The sequence below is a fragment of the Mercenaria mercenaria genome, chromosome 1 (assembly GCF_021730395.1).
Source record: "Mercenaria mercenaria strain notata chromosome 1, MADL_Memer_1, whole genome shotgun sequence".
NCBI lineage: Eukaryota > Metazoa > Mollusca > Bivalvia > Venerida > Veneridae > Mercenaria > Mercenaria mercenaria.
In genome coordinates this window covers 44,496,149-44,516,349 of record NC_069361.1, presented here as the reverse complement: position 1 = coordinate 44,516,349, position 20,201 = coordinate 44,496,149, and the positions used below count along the sequence as shown (strand labels likewise).

The 20,201-nt window shown below is 33.3% G+C and overlaps 1 protein-coding gene across 12 annotated transcripts in view; it reads right to left on the bottom strand.

Annotated features, from left to right (window-relative positions):
• The window catches only part of LOC123540363 (sodium channel protein para-like), a 196,690-nt gene that overhangs the window by 64,000 nt on the left and 112,489 nt on the right, over positions 1–20,201 (bottom strand). For 11 of the 12 annotated variants that reach the window (XM_053546008.1, XM_053546020.1, XM_053546021.1 and 8 more), the window contains exons 3-6: positions 9,804–9,931; positions 5,226–5,411; positions 3,807–3,924; positions 1,017–1,107 (exon numbers count right to left, since the gene is read on the bottom strand). In XM_053546008.1, the coding sequence (XP_053401983.1) occupies positions 1,017–1,107; positions 3,807–3,924; positions 5,226–5,411; positions 9,804–9,905 (497 nt within the window). In that variant the 5' untranslated portion in view covers positions 9,906–9,931. Of the gene's footprint in view, positions 1–1,016; positions 1,108–2,157; positions 2,743–3,806; positions 3,925–5,225; positions 5,412–9,803; positions 9,932–20,201 lie in introns of those variants that run through there. The other variant, XM_053546036.1, reaches the window with a different exon arrangement.

Here is a 20,201-nt window from a genome sequence, read left to right as displayed (position 1 = left end):
ATTATTTGAATGCATTTATCTTATGTAAAATGTTCACAAAAAGTGATAATAGCACCTGGAGAAATTTATTAGACACAAATGAAAAATCAATTAGGACTATTAAAAATATTTCTAAAAAGAAGTGTGTATCTTTTTAAGAAATTTGCCTAGGAAAGAAAAAAATATATTAAACTAAATGGCAAAATAAGCAAGTCCCTGTAAATGTTTTTTTCTACTTGTTCAGAATAATGCTTTACATATACATATTATTTAGAACAAGTGGAGCAGGCGGCGGTGTAACCAAACACTTTACATGGACTTAAGCTTTTTCCCAGCAACAGCCTGAAACAATGAAATGCAGGGCATTCCATCTGTGCAAGATGTGATATCTTTTACCACATGAAGTTACATTCAATTATAGATTCAAATACATTTTTTTTTTAAATCTGTTGTTTATAATTGAAAGATAGTTTGATCTTACTTGGAAAGATACAAATTACCTTTTTATTTGACGATATTTTCAAATGGTTTCAACCAAATTATAAAAAATAACCAAATTAAGCAATATCACACGGTTTGTCAAGACCTTCTATCATTTTCAGTCAACACTATTTTTGAGTTATTTTCTTAAACTATGATAGAAAATAAAAGCTGTTTTATTAGAATAACTCTCTCTAAGGAATTGCAAAAGAAAAATGTAAATGAAGTTACGAACCGAGACGACCTGTCTCTAAATATCAGTAATTTCAATTCCAGTTGAATCATTAATGTCAACAGTGTATTTATTTTTGAAAAAAAAAAGGCCACCTGTGGATAAAAAGAAACCTGTTTCTTCCAAACGCGGTAAGTTAAGGTAGACAACCCGTTATGACAATCGACAAATTTCTCGTTACTCAATTCGGCATTCTTCTGATGTAATTGTAGCTGAACGCGCACGTGACTCACGGCGTGAGAAATTTGAGAATAAGCAATTGGCCAGTTATCATTACGGGTTCACTACCTTAAATCACGTGACTAAAATAAAACACGTGACTTACTCTGCCATAGTGGACACTTCCTTTGTGTGGTTAATGGTCATGAACACGCAATTAGCTAGAATGGTGAGCATAACTAAAATACTAAACCATGTGAAAAATATGTTAAGGAAATCATAGGTGCACAAATATTAACGTATTACAAAATCAAGGAAAACAAAACCTTGTAAACGTGATACAATGGTGTAAAAACGAAATGTACAAATGATTATATAGTCGATGAAAATCCAATATATCTGGAATTTTGAAGAAACTGACTGAAAATCAGACTAACTCCAAGATGTTGAGATTGGAAATAAGTCTCACCGTGCAAAATTGCTATTGGTTAATTGAACTTGGAATTAATCGATCAGATCTTGGAGGTTTGAGACCAAGACCTTCAAAAACTCTTATGACATATCCTGGGTTGTCGTTGTTACACCAAAGCTTCATTCTAAAAACATTCTAAATAATATTTCAGTTTTTTTCAGCTATTTCAAGAAACAAATTTTCTTAAATCATATGTACGAATTATGCACATCAAATAAGGTACATGCATTGAAAGTAGCATAAACAACAAAACAATCAATACATTTCATTTATATGCAATTTAAATATGTAATCGACGGTATCATTACTAAATGGCTACTATTTAACGACACAGTCATCCTTAATTATTTTTAAAGTATCGTATTTACTCGCCCAGTAAGCAGGTGACCAGTTTTACCAACAAACCCACTATCCATGTTTAGGTTCGATATAAAATAGCAAAGAGTTATCCAATAAGAGGCTTTATGGAGGTTGACATAACCTTTTTCTTAATTTACTGAAAATACTAACATTTTACCTCCTCAGTACTCAATGACTTAATCCTGCAAATAGTATACTGTTGTTTTGAACAAAATCTAGCACTTAAGAAAAGGCGTTTGTGTTAGTGTCTGGGTTGGTTAGAATTACTATGCCTGTATCAATCATTTATTTGTAAATGTTGACCAGCAGAATTATCCTTATACCCTATATACTTGCACAAACCAAGGTTGAAACATAGTAAATAATGGTGAGTACATAATTACATATGAAACAAAGTCATGTGACAACTACATATGCATGCACGTGCATCTCATGCGCAACGTTGAATAGGAAGAAACTGTGCACTGGAACTTACTCCGTATAGTCTCCCCCTGGTGTCACAGTGAACGTCATAAATATACAATTCACAATGATAGTCAGTATAACTAACAGACTGAACAAAGTAGATGAAGTTAAGGAACGTTTAGAGTTACAATAGTATATTACATGCTAACCAATACTCGCATTGCTCTTCATACAAGCCCAAGCCACCATTAAGGGTCATGTAAAGAAGTTTTCTTACCTTCTTTCCCGGTGAATTTTCATTCTATGCTTTTACACTTTATACATCATCGTTTTTTATAATGTTTTGACCAAAATACAAACAAACTCATAAGAAAGGCTCGTTTTATTAAACATTTCTATTTGCATTTTTTGAAGAACAATAGTCTTTGAAGTATAAAAATCTAAGACGAAATTTAACTTTAGAGAAGGTAAACAAACCGGTTTACATGCACCTTACACAATTAAAAGATTATGTGCAGTAGGCAGATATTTCAGGCCATGTTAACTAGCACTCAAAATAAGTACCAGACATATACAAACTATACAGCCCACCTTTTTTACAAATGAGCAAAACTGATGTTTTACTGAACGTTAATGAAGTAATAAGTTGAAATATATATTTTTCGTTGAATTACAATCTTTTATCAATATATTCTTCTTGTCACTGGTCGGTAGCGCTTTAGGTCAATTCAGAACCTTGCGAACTATATTTACTAAAAAAGCTGGAGACTTATGATAACTCATTAAATTTTCATAAATCAGTACCATGCAATATAGAGATTGGCTTCAAGCAGTATGTTATAATTTGAACCGTTTACATAGAACAACAAAGCAAATGAATACTTTTGTTTAGTTCCTAATTGGTAATAAGAAACGAAACGAGTTTTAATATACCAAGATGTTAATAATAACATAAGTATATGAAGTTATTCATTAGAAATATTCAAGAAATAAGTCAAAAATAATCTTTAATTTCAAACTGAAAACTAAATTTATTTTCCACAAAAGCACCATTTGCAAGTACACTAATAAAAGATAGAAGATACTGTGTAATAGACATACACCTGCATTATATTGCACATTGAAGTAAAGCGACGTATTTACATACAATTACACACACACATTCGGTGAGAATGTAGCACTCTATTAATACAATAGCATCACTGACAGCATTCTCCGTAAGCAAATGGTTACAATGAACGATAGAATAGCACTTGCAAAAGGTGATTTTGACTGACAGCTATGCGTACAATATATAGGTTCCCCATTTATTTACCGAATACTGTTACAAATATTGTTATTGGCATTGACTGGCCTTAACTATTTCTGCAAGAAAGAAACGACTTACACAAGATAAGAATTGTGAAAATAAAATTATTGCTTTCGTTTTAATTTATTTATAATGATATTTCATAGTACATCGAATGATATAGCAGGCCAGGTAAAAGAAATATGACCAACAATTAAACATTAAAATATATTCTAAAATGAAAAAGAGAACACCATTTTGCTGCTTATTATTACTAATATTGAAAATTTTAGTTATATGAAACATTTTTGCATAACAGTATAAGTTTGAAACAACAATGACTGTAAGCACAGTGATGCATATACAAAAGGTGTGTATTATGCATTTCAATATTTGGCTAGAGCCTTGCAAAATAGTATGAAAAGGATATGGATGAACTAGAATGTAAAGTGCAATTCTACGTAGAAGGTTGAATGGACTAAGCAGAAAGAACCCATCTGTGGCGCTGAATCTGAAAACAGTCTTGTCTTTTCCTATTACACAGAATGTCTGTAAACAGATCAAATTCATTTATAAATTATAGCTAGTTTTCAATAAAAAAGATAACATTTCTGGTTGACACTGTAAAGCCATACGTTTGGTTCACTAATTTAATACGAAATGTTGATGTATCTAGCTTCCTAAAATACTGTGGTATACCTATCATCATGATTTATATAAGCAATGTCTAGCTCCCAGATTTGTCGAAACATTTCAATCTGAGGAAACACTTGTGTACATGTTTGTATGTTAGTAATTTCAAATAATTTTTGAAAATACCCATTAAAAGAAAGCACTTGTGAATTATGATGTGTTTAGAAATCATCATGTTTACCCACTCAATAACTGTGAAACTATTCAAAGTATTGCTTTTATGTACACAAGAATAATACATTCAATCAAAATCAGTGCATATATAAATTATTATAAAAACAATTAAATCATTTAATGACATAAAATATAATCACGGCTGATACATATTAATCTACAAACTGCTAAATCAATTTATGACATAGATCTGAAAGATATTCGCTTTGGCATAGGCTAACGAATGTGTAAATTAAAAGGTATCATGTGTAGTTATGCAAATTGCAACCCCTCTCATACCTTTAGCACCCACTTAAGCAGAAGCATATTATAAATGCACGTATGTAAGACGTTAATAACTACACAATAATGGAAACATTAGAACTTGACTTGTCCTTTAATGCTGTGTTGCGGCTGTAAAAGGTCTCTCTGTACTTGAACCCAGGCGTGCATTCAATATTCCTGGATAATAGAGTTCCGCTTAAGCCGGTGATACGGAGCGTAAGAGGTATTGCACATTTCATTACCTCCTATGAGCAGACTCAATCAAAGCGGGTCTGCTATAATTATGCAAATGTATGGCCTTACAGTTCCAACCACATTTTCGTGTAAATAAAAATGTATATGCTTTTTACAGTTCATTACAAAAAAGTATTAAAGTTCCATATAAAATATGTTTGTTTTCTTTTCCAAAAAGTCTTTAAACACAATTTATAAACTTGTTTTGTTTTTCCATCATCGAGCAAAATAAATGAATGGTAAAAATGTATGACCTTTGGATTCAAATTGTCCAAAGACATGTCCCTGATACTCAAGTCTTCGGGCTATAATTTACATAATATCTAAATCTCCCTTGTAATTTTTGTAATATTCATATTAATATATATATATATATATATATAAGTCAGTAAGTTTGTGACATAATATCTAACGCAATTTGGTAATATTCATCTATATGTATATCTGTCAGCACATACTTCAAATATTATTTTAATTCAATTTACCTTCTTATTTTGGTAATATTCATCTATATCTTCTAAAGGTCGACCAATGTGTTCTGGTAGAAAATAATCTTCTAAAGTTGGAGGTAACTTTTTCCCGGCTTCAAGTTTAACATTTGGCTTTAATGGTTCTTCTTGGTGGGCTGGACCTTCGTCATCGTCGGAGTCCTTAGCTGCCTCTAATGCGGCCTTAATACAAAAATGAATCACAAAGGTCATTTTATATGTATTAGAAATCAAAGTATGTATTGTCTATATTCATATACTAATATACAATCTCATTCGATTCATAATTTTAGTCATCTTTCCAGTATGCAAAATTCTTAATATGTTACCAATTTGGTTTTGAAGGTATCTTCACACATATTAAAACAATTGCATTTTGCAGATGTATCCAAATACAACATATTGAGCATTTTGCAATCACGAGCTAATTACTAAAAGAAATCAAATCATACGTCGCCGAATACAGGCAACATGATGTTACATAAAATAAGAATTATCGTATTCTATTATCATATATCATATAATGGTTGGTATTTAAGTTTGTTTTTTTCATCAAGTGCGTTCGTGTGCTTTCAAAACTGTTTCACATGCTCTTGTTTGATAAGCAGCCAAGCAAACAATGTGCGGACATGTTACCGTGAGATAGAAATCTTTTGGGTATCAACTCGACGTGAACTTCTCAAACAGTCAAATAGTTCATTTAGTTATACCATTTTTATGCAAAATAACTCAACAGGTTTAACTTACGAACATGATTATGTAGTAAACAAAATATATAAAGTTTTCATTGATTAAGAAACGGAATTTCTTGTCTTGGCTAGTATTTTGTTTGACCGAAACATGCAGATAGGTGGTTTCGGATAAAAATAGGGGAAAAAACACAACGATATCAGCTTATTTTTGTGTAATAACTTCGCAACAAATTATGTTGAAAGCTGCTATTATGTAACAGATATCTGTGAAAAGCGGTGATGCCTTGGAATGTGTTGCTTTTAACTGAAATCATTTGTATTATGCATGATCAATATGTCTGCCACATTACTAACACGATTTGACTCATTTTTTTGTCAGAATTACACGTGATGTTATTGACTCATGCAGCACTGTGCATTCCTTTTTTGCCGACCTTGATTACTGAACATCAGTTTTGCATGTTACTTTGTTTCACTTCGCTCCATTTTTTTGAGGCAATTAATGATTACTTTTACTCTTTTGCTTTTACTTCGGTAATTTCATACATAATTAAGTTATTTCTAGAACATAATTTTATTGAAAAGTAATAGGGGTAGAAAATTGGGGCTTCTTAATTGTTTAACTTACCCGACACTGAGACATCAATATCATTTAGTGGTAGTTAACCCGTAACGACATTCGGTTATTCGGCAATTTCCGTGTGACTTCGTAAGATTACGGAAACTACCGATTGTCATTTACGGATCCATTGCCTTAGACACGTGGCATTATACACCATTCTAAAGTTATGGTGTGGTAGTAATATGAAGTTGTTATCTTTTCAAAAATATATTTAGTTTCAATTCACCATTAAAAAAACCATTTAGCGGGTAGGGTATATTCCAACGATCACTTCATCCATATTTGGAACAAACATTGGTTAAAATTGCAATTTTGACTTCATTTACTGTTATATTGGATAAAACAGAAGAGTTTCTCGGATGATTTTCTTGTGTCTCAGGCTCTACGACATTGTTCCCTTTAACATTAATCTACTGCTTATTGAATAAAAATCGACAGAATGTCTCGCTTTGGAGATAAATGTAGCAATTATTAGAAAACTCGGAACCCTGTTAAATTCAAGAAGTACTGTTATTTTGTATTCCAAAACCCTGTGGAAAAAGACAGAAAATCCTTTGCTTATGTAACAATACAGGCCAGACATGATTAAAACGGAATTTTATTCTATTCAATTTGGAATTAGCTACACATGTATGTAAAAAGCATAAAATAAATATATCCTGGCATTTCTTTCTGTATAAATATGTAATAAGGTATTAATATTTTGCGCACACAAATGACTCAGTTCTTTCACCTACTTTCACATTTTGTACAATCAGTTTTTCCCCTTCCAGATGATAAGTTGTCTCTGTACAGAAAGTTTACTTGGAAATGCACACACATATCTAACACGCACATGTCCCCGTAAGTCAACTGTAAGAAACACTTCTCGCAAAATGTTTAAGAGACGGCTTCTATACGAAGTTCGTGCCCTTTTTGTGTAACCATACTAAGGTTAAAAGCTCTTTTCATTATTACAATACATTTAACATACTATTTAATTTAAAAAAATATAGCTTACACTTTAAACAGTCCTTATGTTGATAAAATCAATGTATATTTGTGCTTTCTATAGGTATGCGTATGCTAGAACTGATTCATTCGTTTCCGAAACAGATTAGTAATTTATACATGTATACAAATAATATGTTTGCTGAAACGGGGCGATATCATTTTTAAGTATATAAACTGTAAGGACATAAGCAAGTGAAACTTTCGCCGTGTCATACATATCATTGCAAAATTACAAACCTTGTATTCACAAAACAAATAAATGAACGCTACAAACATGAGTATGCTCGAGTATACTGGTATTACCAGGAAACTGGATAATACAACAAATGCTGAATAAAACATATTTTCAGTTAATAAAATCTGTAAACACTTTTGTATGTGCCTATCTAAAATTTATTTAACTACATTGTGCACATTTTAGATTTAAATGGAATGTTTTATAAAACAAGAACTGCTAATAAAATCGCACATAATCCCACCTCATCGTATGATAAAGTTAACACATGTTCTAATCGACTATTTCTTGTATATCTGTTCCATTTTTTTTCAATTTCATGGTTAAGCCAGTATACTCGAAAATTCTCGAGTAGTATTTTACTGACCATAATACTGTTGAGCAATCCTTTTCAGCTACCTTTAAGCAGTTACTTGCCTTAAGCAGCCAGTAAGCTGTCTTCCCAAAAGTAATTCTGATTTTGATTTCAGCTTATATTAAGTAGCTATATGCAGCAAAATTGTGTTGTAGCTTGTCTAGCTGCTTAAAATACAGGTTTGGCTGTACATTTATGTAAAAACTATGCTCATCTCATTTTAATTTAAAAATTACAAATTTTGCTTCTTTGAAGAAGAAAATATAGCCCTGCAAAAAATTCATTCAAGGAGTCACACTTATTGTTTTTGTGAATACGTGGTTTTAAACTCATTCCAAATTTCAAGGAACAATATTATGTTTCCATTAAAGGTCTGGGGAAAGGTATTTGTCTCTAATTGAGACCGATTTTGCAAACGTCAATTTAACTGATTTAGCAATGTCTCTTACATAAATTAATTCTATGTTAAGATTTATGTGTACAGAAAACATAAAATGTCGGAGTTTTCTTCTCCAAACCTCGGTTGGAAAATCTTCAAGTGTTAAAAGGGAGCAGTCATCGACTAACTGTTTGATCCATAAAATTTGTAACATAGTTTTTCATGAATTTCGGTTTTAGTTTGCAAGATCCAACTATAAAGCGTATACCATTCGGGGAGAGGATGGCGGTGGCAGTATGGAACGTTTTGAATTTTAAAGATATTCTTCATCTTGCTAGTTTTATGACCAAATGATTTTTCTCAAGTAAACTTCGGGCCTTAAATCTTTATACGGAAATATTGCTAATTTGGATATCCTAAGAGTCTTTTAACAAGCCATCGAAATATAAAGTCACAACTGAATTTTAAAAGTTTTTGTTGTTTCAAATAGCTGAAACATACAGTGGAAAATAAAGTATTGTAGTCGTTTACTGACGATATATCCAAGACATTTTGAAAAGGTTTTATTACCTCGGAGTTCTTTAAAATCATGTATACTATAAATGGCTTTATTTTGCATTAAAGCAGAAAATAACGAAAAACCTTGTTACGAAAAAGATGGATCAACCAGTAGTATTCAAAACTAAATTTTCATTTGCAAAGTTCATCACAAAAACGGTCTGTTGTCATAAGGTTCAGACTCGAGACAATTGACAGCTTACCAACTCATCCACCTAAAAACAAAACCATTCCACACTTCAAAATTGTTAAGAATTCATCCACCTAAGAACAAAAACTTATAACGCGCTACAAAATTGTTACAAATTACTATATTCTCTACAAATTGTACTTGCATATGACAGTGTCAGAGCTGACGGTATGAGACTTTGTGACGGTAGGAGACTTTATCAGGTTAAAGACAATATTGCAACCGTATATGTAGATTCACTTTAATTCACTGATGTCTTTAAATATTTGTGCACAACAACCACCAGGTCAAACATGACGAAGATGCTACCTTGCTACTTTGTCTTTATCTATATTTCTTCAGTTTAGATATTTTCTAAATGCTAAACTTGCAGTTTTCAGCACTCAAATCACATTACTTACTTTTAATGTTTTAAATGTCTAATTCATATTCCGTTACTCTGCCAATGACTTGATTCTTGACAATAATTCACAAAACATAGCTCTGCTTCATTTTGTTTATATTTATCACAAAATACACTAATTGTTTCTAATCATTTTATACAGTACTACCTTAGCTTTTTCCGCCGCGATCCTCTTCTCAATCTCAAACAGAGAATTTCGGGTGAAAAGTCGGAATGGCATAAACTCCTCGTTCTCCTCCGGGTCTTCCATTGTTTCTGTTCTGAAACGGTCCCGCTCTGAAATGATAATAAAGCTTGTTTTGACAAATTAAACTCATAGACAATGCCCACTTTTCGAACAATTCTTTTAAGGTACTGGACCCGCGTTGACACATGACAATTTCCTTGTGATTGCATATCAATCTTAAGCAGTTCGAATTCGGTATTCTTCTCGAAAGTAGATATAATTAAATATGCATTTAGCTATCAGTAAAAACCGGAGAATGCCAAATTTGTATACGGTGAATACTTGAATTGCTGACTAATGGCGGCATGTAAAATTGAGCATGTGTTATCACTAGCCCTTGTCATGTTTAAGAAGTATGATGAACATTGTAAAACTTGTGAGAAAAAACAACACAATCGGAACATTTGCATTTCACATGTTAATAAGCTTACCCATTTTATGCACACAAATGTAAAAGGTAGACCCAACATGTACATTTGTTATATATTATTTGCTGCAATGTTTCTGAAGAATTTAAAAATGAAAATAATGAAGGGTGTAATGTTCGTTCCCGTTACGAATGTGGTCCTACACAGCTATATCAGTTTACTGAGATGAAACAGACACTGAGGTACTGTCCACTGAAAGATTACCAATGATCATGTTTTGGACTTCTGGATAAGTTCACATAAACGTATTACATTTAATGAAAGTTTGCACAGTTTTCATACAATTTTGTAGAAAATGGCACTTTTCACCTAATGTCATAGAGGTACGCCTCTTGTAGAAATAAAAGCAAAAAAATGGTAATTTAGTGTATACAATGAATTCTTTGTGTTTTCTGCAGAAAGAAAATCTGAAATTAATGAAATTGCTATAGCAGTAATATTTCAACATATCAATATTTAATAGGCCTCAAAATTGTACATGTTTTACGTTTTTGCTATGCTGGTTTACTTTTTTCTGGACCGAACTTACTTTACACCATTTATATTACATCTTAAACCACTTTGTATGGCATTGCTTTGAACAGATGTAGAACTTAGATGTTAGATGAGCAACATTACTGTAGATGGACTTATTATATGAGGTTTTACTGAAACATATTTAAAACTGTTTTATTAACAAAAACAAGAATAACTTGTTTTGTATTCAACTTTCTCTTTACATCGCTATTTATTTCCATAACTAGTTTTCCAGCCACAACTTACAAAACATTCCTTTCTTTTGACGGAGTAGTATTTCAATCTCTTCTCAAAATCAATCATAATTGGTAGGGTTGTGGTCATGTCATTTTTTTTAGATAGTTATAAAACACGAATATACCATGTTCGGTCTATACATAGTTATTTAAGAGAACCGCATTTAGATTTCAACACCTATAAATAGATCAAACGCTTGTCATTTATTAATGTTGATTTAATCATTAAATAATCTCACTATTGGACTTTACTATTAATATACCAGAATGGGACGTAACAGCTGCTGGTTTATTTTTGACATCATGACGTTAGTTGTCTATCTTGATACTAATAATACATCACACAGAACACAAGGGATTATACACAAAGCATAATTGTCATTAATTAATTTGGCAGATACCATCTCCATAACGCCTTCATTTATTTCTTTGTATGCACCAGCCGGTAGGCTGTTCTTATCTAGGTAACGATGTCCTTCGAACATTCCAAGACTCTCAATTGCACGTAAACCATTGAACGCTGACACAAAGCAAATGATTTAAGAAACATAAAGAAAGATGCGAAGACAGCAATCACTGCAATAATTTGTTTTAGGACATGTTGCAATGAGAGACTAATGCTTTTTGCTCACTCATCTTAGCCCCTCGTTTTATGCAGCAATCCCCTGATTATTATAACCACATAATTATGTTAGTGGTAATGTAAATTTATGTTTATTAAAACCTAATTTATTTATTTTTTACTTGAAAGAAAAATGGTTATTCTTTATAGCTTTCCAAAACAGTTTTAACAGTCTTCACTTATATGGATGAGGCAACCGCAGATGATTATATCTCCGAGTTATATTAAACTGTTAAAAGAGTAATGCATGTTGCCAAGTACGAAAGAGATACAAAAAATGAAGCATCACGAAAACAGTCTAAAAGGTTGTCTATGTAGCTGCCTCTGCCTTTTGTCAAATGATCTGGTTTTAGGCCGCTTTATGAACACCCTATTTGTAATGATAAGACCTACAGTATACTGCTTAAAGCCGCTTTAAGATCACCTCATTTCTAATGGTAAGTCCTACAATAAACTGGCTTATGATAACATATCTGATTATTGTAAGATCTAAAATAAACTGATTTTGAGCCACTACATGAAGTTATGATGACATATTTGATAGCGGTAAGGGTTTAAAACCACATTATGACTACATATTTGATAATGGTAAGACCTACAATACTCTGGATTAAACTCACCTAATGATGACGTATTAGATAATGGTGAAACCTTTTATAACAAAATGGTTGAACCGACAAATGGTGACGTATCTGATAGAATACAGGGGCAAACGGGAACAGCCATATTAAAAGAATACATGTACATGTCTCCCAAATTGAAACAACGTATGGACTAGTTTATGACTGACATTGACAGAAAACACCCAGATACATAGACAAAAAGTTGTAAGGTTACACAGCTGGGCACGATCTTAGATCGGGTTAACACCTTACACAAACTGGTTTAATATAATCTGAAAAGTAGATCCATCGGAACCGAGGACAAGGCAAACAGCGAAAATCGCAGACTCGGTTTGATTGAGTCTGTTCATGAGCAGTAATGGAAAATGCAACACTGCCTACGCCCCCTAGCACCGGCTTAAGTCATTTGAGCCGCGCCATGAGAAAACCAACATTGTGGCTTTGCGACCAGCATGGATCCAGACCAGCCTGCGCATCCGCGCAGTCTGGTCAGGATCCATGCTGTTCGCTAACGGTTTCTCTATTTGCAATAGGCTTTGACAGCGAACAGCATGAATCCTGACCAGACTGCGCGGATGCGCAGGCTGGCCTAGATTCATGCTGGTCGCAAAGCAACTATGTTGGTTTTCTCATGAACACCTGATTCAGAGTTTAAAGGTATGAAACAAATTGATTTTATGCAACCTCAAGATGACCTGTTTGGAAAAATAGTAAACCAAAGGGACATGTTATAGAAAATGAATCTTATATTTCAAAAATAGAATTTAAGTTAATTTATAAAAGAATGAATCAATGTCTGTTTTTTATTCAATTTGGAAATGTTTTCTCATTTTAGTTTTCGAAAATGTTTAAAGATCTTTCCCGTTTCACTCTTTAAACGATCCCTCACTTTGGATCAACAAATTTCACAAGTTCTATAAATCCTTCTGAAAAGATAGAATAACTGTCAAAACAATGGAGAAGCTGAGAGTGTATCGTGTTACACTTCTTGCCATAAACACTAACATTATCTTGAGAGAAGCATCGTAAATTTCAATATTTCTTGCAGAACGTATTCCCTGAACGTAGTCTTAACGCCCTCGATATATCGGAGAAATGTCATCTCTTTGGGAGTAATTCTTCCTATAGAATTAAACAAAACAAGTCGAAAGGCAGCCCGTTAGATTGGCATTTTGCTGCACAAGTGAAAAAATCTCTAGGTATAGGCCTTAGTTGAATTTTTGAATGGATAGATATTTGTAGGTGGATGGACGATTGGGATTATAAATATATGTATTGCACTAAAATAATTTATAACCAAAAAGTTGAATAGATCTGTTGAATATCTTGAAAATTAAAATTCCTGACGCCCGTAGCATCGGCTGAACTAAATTATACAGATAAAATAATATCTATGAAAAGATCCTTTGGAAGCGTAAAAACAAGCAAACAACGTTATAACAGAGTCAATTTGATTAAGTCTGTTCATGAGAGGTAATGAAATGTTCACACTACACCCTTCATGCCCCCTAGCATAAAAAATGAAAGTACTCCATGATATTAAAGGACAAAAAGTAAAACGACACTCAGTCCAAGTATAGAAGTCTAACGGCTCCTAAACTTATAAGAATACAGTAGAAATAGTTTATAAACTATAACTTTAGCACAGAACGCCGCAAAGCTTGGTCGCATTGGTACAAATAAATGTTTTGTCGTTAGTCGTTGGGTTGTTGTCAAATGATATAAGTTGGTTATGACTACATTTGTTTCTATATTCCTGAACTATAATTCTTACATTTCAACTGTAATGACTGGTTTTACAGTTAGGGATGGTGAATTAATTGATGATGTTTTATTGTACGTATCGTATTGTTACTTTCCCAACAGGGAATAATTAACCTTTAGCCTACTAAATTTCTAAAATGAACTGGCCCATCATTCAGTTTGGGCTGTAAAGGGGTGTTCACTGAAAATTTAATGACGGAATAGCGAACATTGCAGACCCCGATCTTGGTCTGCACTGGTCGCAAAGGCAGAATCACTTGCCTCCAGCAGGCTAAAGGTTAAGCTTTATAATATGTAAAATAGTGAAGACTCGGTTCAGGTAAAGTAATGGAAAATGCAACACCCCTTGTAATGTCCTATTCCAAATTCATAGATATATCAATAAATGAACAATAAATAAATTATTTTTTCAAAACTATTTCAAAGCTTTCAATCAATATATTAACCAGCTAATTGTCCTAAAATTGCATGGATGCTTACCATTTTGGACAGTATATTATAGATGAAAAAACAAATATTATCGCATTTTCTACATTGTCTAAAATACCATTAATTAAAAATGTATGGATATATTCAATAAGTAAACCTATCTGACACTAAGCTTTATAGTCTAACGTACACTGATCAGTCCTAAGTTTATGTATTCCTACGTACCCTTACCCTGCTAAATTTCTATAATAAACTTGTCCATCTTCCAATTTGGACAGTACCATTAGCTGTTAAATGGTGTCCTTACCAAAAAGATACTGACTGAATGGTGAACAGTGCAGATCATGATCTACACTGGTCGTAAAGGCAGAATCAATCGTCATATGGTCCAGCATGATAGTTAATCAGAGTCACAGTGTTTTGTTGTTCACGTTGTATAACATAAATTTATTTTATGCTAACTAATGAAATACTGTTTTCTATCAGTTAAATATTTATATATTTTATCACTCACACTGTGAAAATATGAAATGTAGGGATAATACACGTTTTTTTGTGTATTAACGTCTGCAGAAGCCCGCGGGATTGTTTGTGACCGAGACCGAGACCGGTACATTTTTTATTTACCATTCTTGTTGTTATTGGAAACCGTAAACATGTTTTAAATATCCATAACCGGGGCACACATAACAACAACACTACTAAAAGCGTGATTTGAAGGTTTTTGAGCATTTTATTTTTATTTTTTAGTTATTACAAACGTTACATTACACATAATTTTGCATATAACTAAAAAATTTGATAAACAGGAACACAATTATTTTAAGAATAACAACTTTACATTCGAATTATTTTGAGTACGAACAAACAGAGTACGGATGAGTACGAAGCTAGTGACTAGCTTTCGAGGTTTATTGTATGAATTCTGCGAACAATCAGGTAAAAACAAACCGACTGATACTAACAAAAATCATTAATATAATACCTAAAAACGGGCAAGAGCACAAGTTACACGCGATACTTATTTATTCACAGTTATTTACAATAACTGAACAGACGCTTTTTAAAGGGAGTAAACTCTAAGAGAAGCTAGTGCGTATATTGATGGGGGCAGTACGTTTGGGGTTGGAAACTGATACAGCTAAACATACTATGGATTACATTGTATCTACAATGCTACAAGAAGAGGTTATTATGGAAGAAACAAGATGCAGATGCCAAATATCAGTCTGCGCAGAAAAACATACATACGTCCCTGGCAAAGCATTTCAAAAATAAAAATCATGTATTAACAGCACGTGAACTGCCTTGTTTGCACACGATTTTTCTCCCGTTTATACATGGGCGGATCCAGTGAAAAAAGTAGTTTTTATGCTAGAATCTATATTTTCACACTGTGAGAGATATAGCTCCACCCCTCATTACATTGTGTATGAATTTTAAATTATTTGCTTAAAACAGGATGCAAATTGTAGTCGCACTTTGTTCTTTATAGTTAATTTTCGATTCAAATTATTCTACTTAAAGAGAATTTCATAACGTTAAGCAGCAAAAAATAAAATAAAATGGAACTTTATGTTGTATGCGTCTTTATAACGTCACAGCACGTCTGACGTCATGTCTGTTTACACGCGTCTGTTTCCCGCGCTGAGATTAAAAATAGTTGCAAAATGCAAATCTCAACGTAATTGAGCATAAGATAAAAAGAAAATTTGTTTGTTTTTCGTGAATATGGAATATATCTCACCTCGAAGTGAGAAAATTTTCACATTTTCACTCGCGCTACGCGCTCGTCAAAATATTTGGAATTTTCTCACTTCTCATCGAGATATATTCCATATTCACGAAAAACAAACAAATATCCTCTATATATTTTAGTTTAATGGTAACGTCTTCTGTATTTCTGTAACTTGTGTTTATTTTTCTTTCTTTTGAGATATTGTTGGCGATAAATAACCATTTTATCTACGCCATTTGTTGAGTTCATTCGGGTTTAATTATTATTACAGAACTCTAACGCTTTCAGTCTGGTATAGACTCTCGTTCAAATATAGCTGTCCAAACTTAATGAAATCCCTGTTAGACTTATACTTCCTTAGACTATCGAATGATTTTTGTGGTGACCTTTGCACAGTTTAAACTATTTTTTGTCTAAATATTTGTATGTAAAGTATCTTCGACATAATAGTTTTCCTTAAACCTATTCTAGATACGTTTGCATGTCTGTATTTGTGCTGAAGCATTAAAAGCATTGGATTCCTGTCTGCGTATTGTGTTTATAACACACCAAAGTGTGACTGTTTACAATCATATGTTTGTATTTGACTTGGGTCAAATTTTGATACATGTATCAGGTATAATGTTGATTCGCTATTGTGTGGTAATTTGAAATGCTGATATCCACATGCCTTTTTCAGTCGCAACTGGCTTTGGGCTGTTTCTCTTTCTGTTGTTTGTACTTGGTCAGTTACCATATGTCTCCATACCATTTCCTTTTAATAACACTCAATCATCTTTATAAATCATAATCTAGTGGCTTTCGTGGCTGAGTGGTTCATTTACCGACTTCGAATCACTTACCCCTCACCGATGTGGATTAGAAACCTCATTTGGGGTCTAAAATTCTTCAGGTGAGGAAACCATCCAGCCTGCTTACGGAATGTCGGCTGTTCTACCCATGTTCCTTCCTATGCCTTAAAATGCCTTTAGGGGTACCTGTTGTCTTCGTCTACAATCAAAAGCTGGAAAAAATCGCCAAATGTTCTACACTGTGTCGGTGTGACACTAAAGGTAACCAGAAATCCTAATCATGCCTTTCCAGAACACTGAAAGCCCTGTTAGACCCAAGCTGTCATTAACTAATGAATGATTATTGCTGACGTACACCACAAAATATTCTTCTCCCTATGTATGAATATCAAGTTTCCTATACATAAACGACTAAATTACATTCTGCTAATCTAATCCTTGGGAACATTTCTTGATACATTTGCATAATCTGTATCTTTGCTGTGGTATTTTAAGACATTGAACTCTTGTCCTTGCTTTTCACAGAAGCTATCGTAACTCCGTTCGATCCTAAGTTATTATGTTCAGATATTGATATGTATATGTATCCAATACACTGTGAATTCATGGAAGTGGTGTCTCTGGACATGTCGCTTTGTGTTGCTGATGACTGGAAGTCGAATCAAATGGTAATGTATGGCGTATCGTTCCTTAGCTAAATGTCCAGTTACCGAAATAAAGTAATTGCCTGTATCTTTATGTCTTGGTCTTACTTGAGGAATCCTTTGATACTAGGTAACTGTAAGGTCTATTATTATGGGTAGTCCTAGTTTGCGTACAGTCATATGATTACAGTTTATTAGGAACTCGTGCACTCTAAATTGTGTTTAATGAGTAACATAATGTCTTTTGATTATCAATAGGGTCTGTTAAGTTTATAAGAAGAGGCCCATGATTTTTGTATGTTTCCCCAAACAAGTTCTCCAGAATCATTCCGCAGCCGAAACAGCTTTGGAGACAGATATCATTGACTTCCATACTGTGCTAAACTGTAAAAGTTGTATTTCGTTGACTTAGAATTTACATAAAGACCAACTGATGACTGGGTAGTGATCTGGATCTTTTTCCCAAATATTGTGTGATGAATATTCTCATTTCTGTTGCTGTTCGTCATATTTTAATTTTGACGCAATTTATGCCACACATTTTAGCACGAAATTCTAAAGTTGGCATTTAAGTGTTTTCTTCAATGTGCAAGACACACACAGTTTATCCATGAAACAATCATTTAATCATTTGCATACTGGATGGCAAATACTTTACTTTTTCCATGAATTATTTAGTTTGCATCTTATTCGGTCACGTGATCTGCCGCCATGTTATTGATCTGAGTCGATTAAGCTATTGGATTTGAAGTTGCAGGTGATTTGGTACTTCCGTCGTTGCTTATTGGTGCTGATCTCTGTATGCAAACGCTCTTTGAGACGATCGATTTGATTTGAATTTCATACTGGATAAAGTCTGAATCGATACGTCAAGTAAAGAGCCTTACAAGAATGCACATGCGGTATATGTAATTGGCGGTGTATCACTGAGTACAGTTTGCAGCAAAGACAATCGTTGAGTCATTTCTTGGCAAACTTTGTCTTCGGTGGAGAAAGAACAAATTTAAACATATTGTTTAAAAGAGTAGTATACATGTGCTGTGTCTATGCACATTGTAATTCATATTTGACAATTTTATGAGTTATAGGTACAATGAATTAAGCGCAATACTTATAAGTACTCTCCCTCTACCAAGATACAATAGTTTCCAAAGGGAATACAATTCACAGCTATTCATGGATGCATAAATCTAAAGCGAAACCGATTTCTACTTGATAAGAACGTTGTATGATTTTACTGGCGGTGAATTTTGAGCAATTTTGAAATTATTTGAAGATACTGTTGTTCAGATATTGGCAGATAACTGGGTTGTTTTAAATTCAAAGGCTGAATTTAATCATCAGATACTGTCGTACATTCCATTTATATGAAATGGCTGGTTTATTCAACAAGAATTTAGCCAGGGATTATAGTTTCTATACAAGTGGTTCGAATCAAATGTGAAGTGGCAATACTATTTACCCTGATTTGGTCTACAGATATTGTTGATTAAAAAAGATATATCTATAAGCTGATCCTGTCGAAGAATAGAATGCAACCAAGCAAAACAATAGCTTAATCGGTTTGACTGAATCTGATCTTAAGAAGTAATGAAATGTGAAGCACCCCTCACGCCCCCTATCATAATTATTGATAGTTAGGCTGTTTTAACTGTAGAAAATGTGTAATTACAATGAAAGGAAATTTCGCAAACCTGTAACTTATCTCGGTCATAATTTGCTGTTCTTAATTCGTAAAAATGAATAAAAAAAGGAAGATTTCTTATTGTTCATCAATCGGAACTATATGCGGCCGACAAATTGTTACGCTCAAGTTTATTTAACAAAACATGTTCACATTATTTGGATTTAAGATTGATTCGTTTATACTTTGTAAATATTGCATTTTTGAGACAAAGAAAGTTATTGACGACTGTATTGGTTTTGCGAAGAATCTGTGTAAAGCAAAAATAAAAAGAATTAATGATCTATGCCGTAGATTAGTTCTTGTCATAGTCTTGGTCCTTTTGGTTCTCGTCAGAGTCTTGGTGCTTTTGGTTCTTGTCAGAGTCTTGGTCCTTTTGGTTCTCGTCAGAGTCTTGGTCCTTTTGGTTCTTGTCAGAGTCTTGGTGCTTTTGGTTCTTGTCTGAGTCATGGTTCTTTTGGTTTTCGTCAGAGTCTTGGTACTTTTGGTTCTTCTCAGAGTCTTAGTACTTTTGGTTCTTGACAGAGTTTTGGTACTTTTGGTTCTTGTCAGTCTTGGTACTTTTGGTTCTTGTCAGTTTCTTGGTACATTTGGTTCTTGTCCGAGTCTTGGTTCTTTTGGTTCTCGTCAGTCTTGGTACTTTTGGATCTTGTCAGAGTCTTGGTAATATTGGTTCTTGTCAGAGTCTTGGTACTTTCGATTCTTGTCAGTCAGATTCTTGGTACATTTGGTTCTTGTCAGAGTCTTGGTATTTTTTGTTCTTGTCAGCGTCTTGGTACTTTTGGTTCTTGTCAGAGTCTTAGTTCTTTTTGTTCTTGTCAGAGTCTTGGTACTATTGGTTCTTG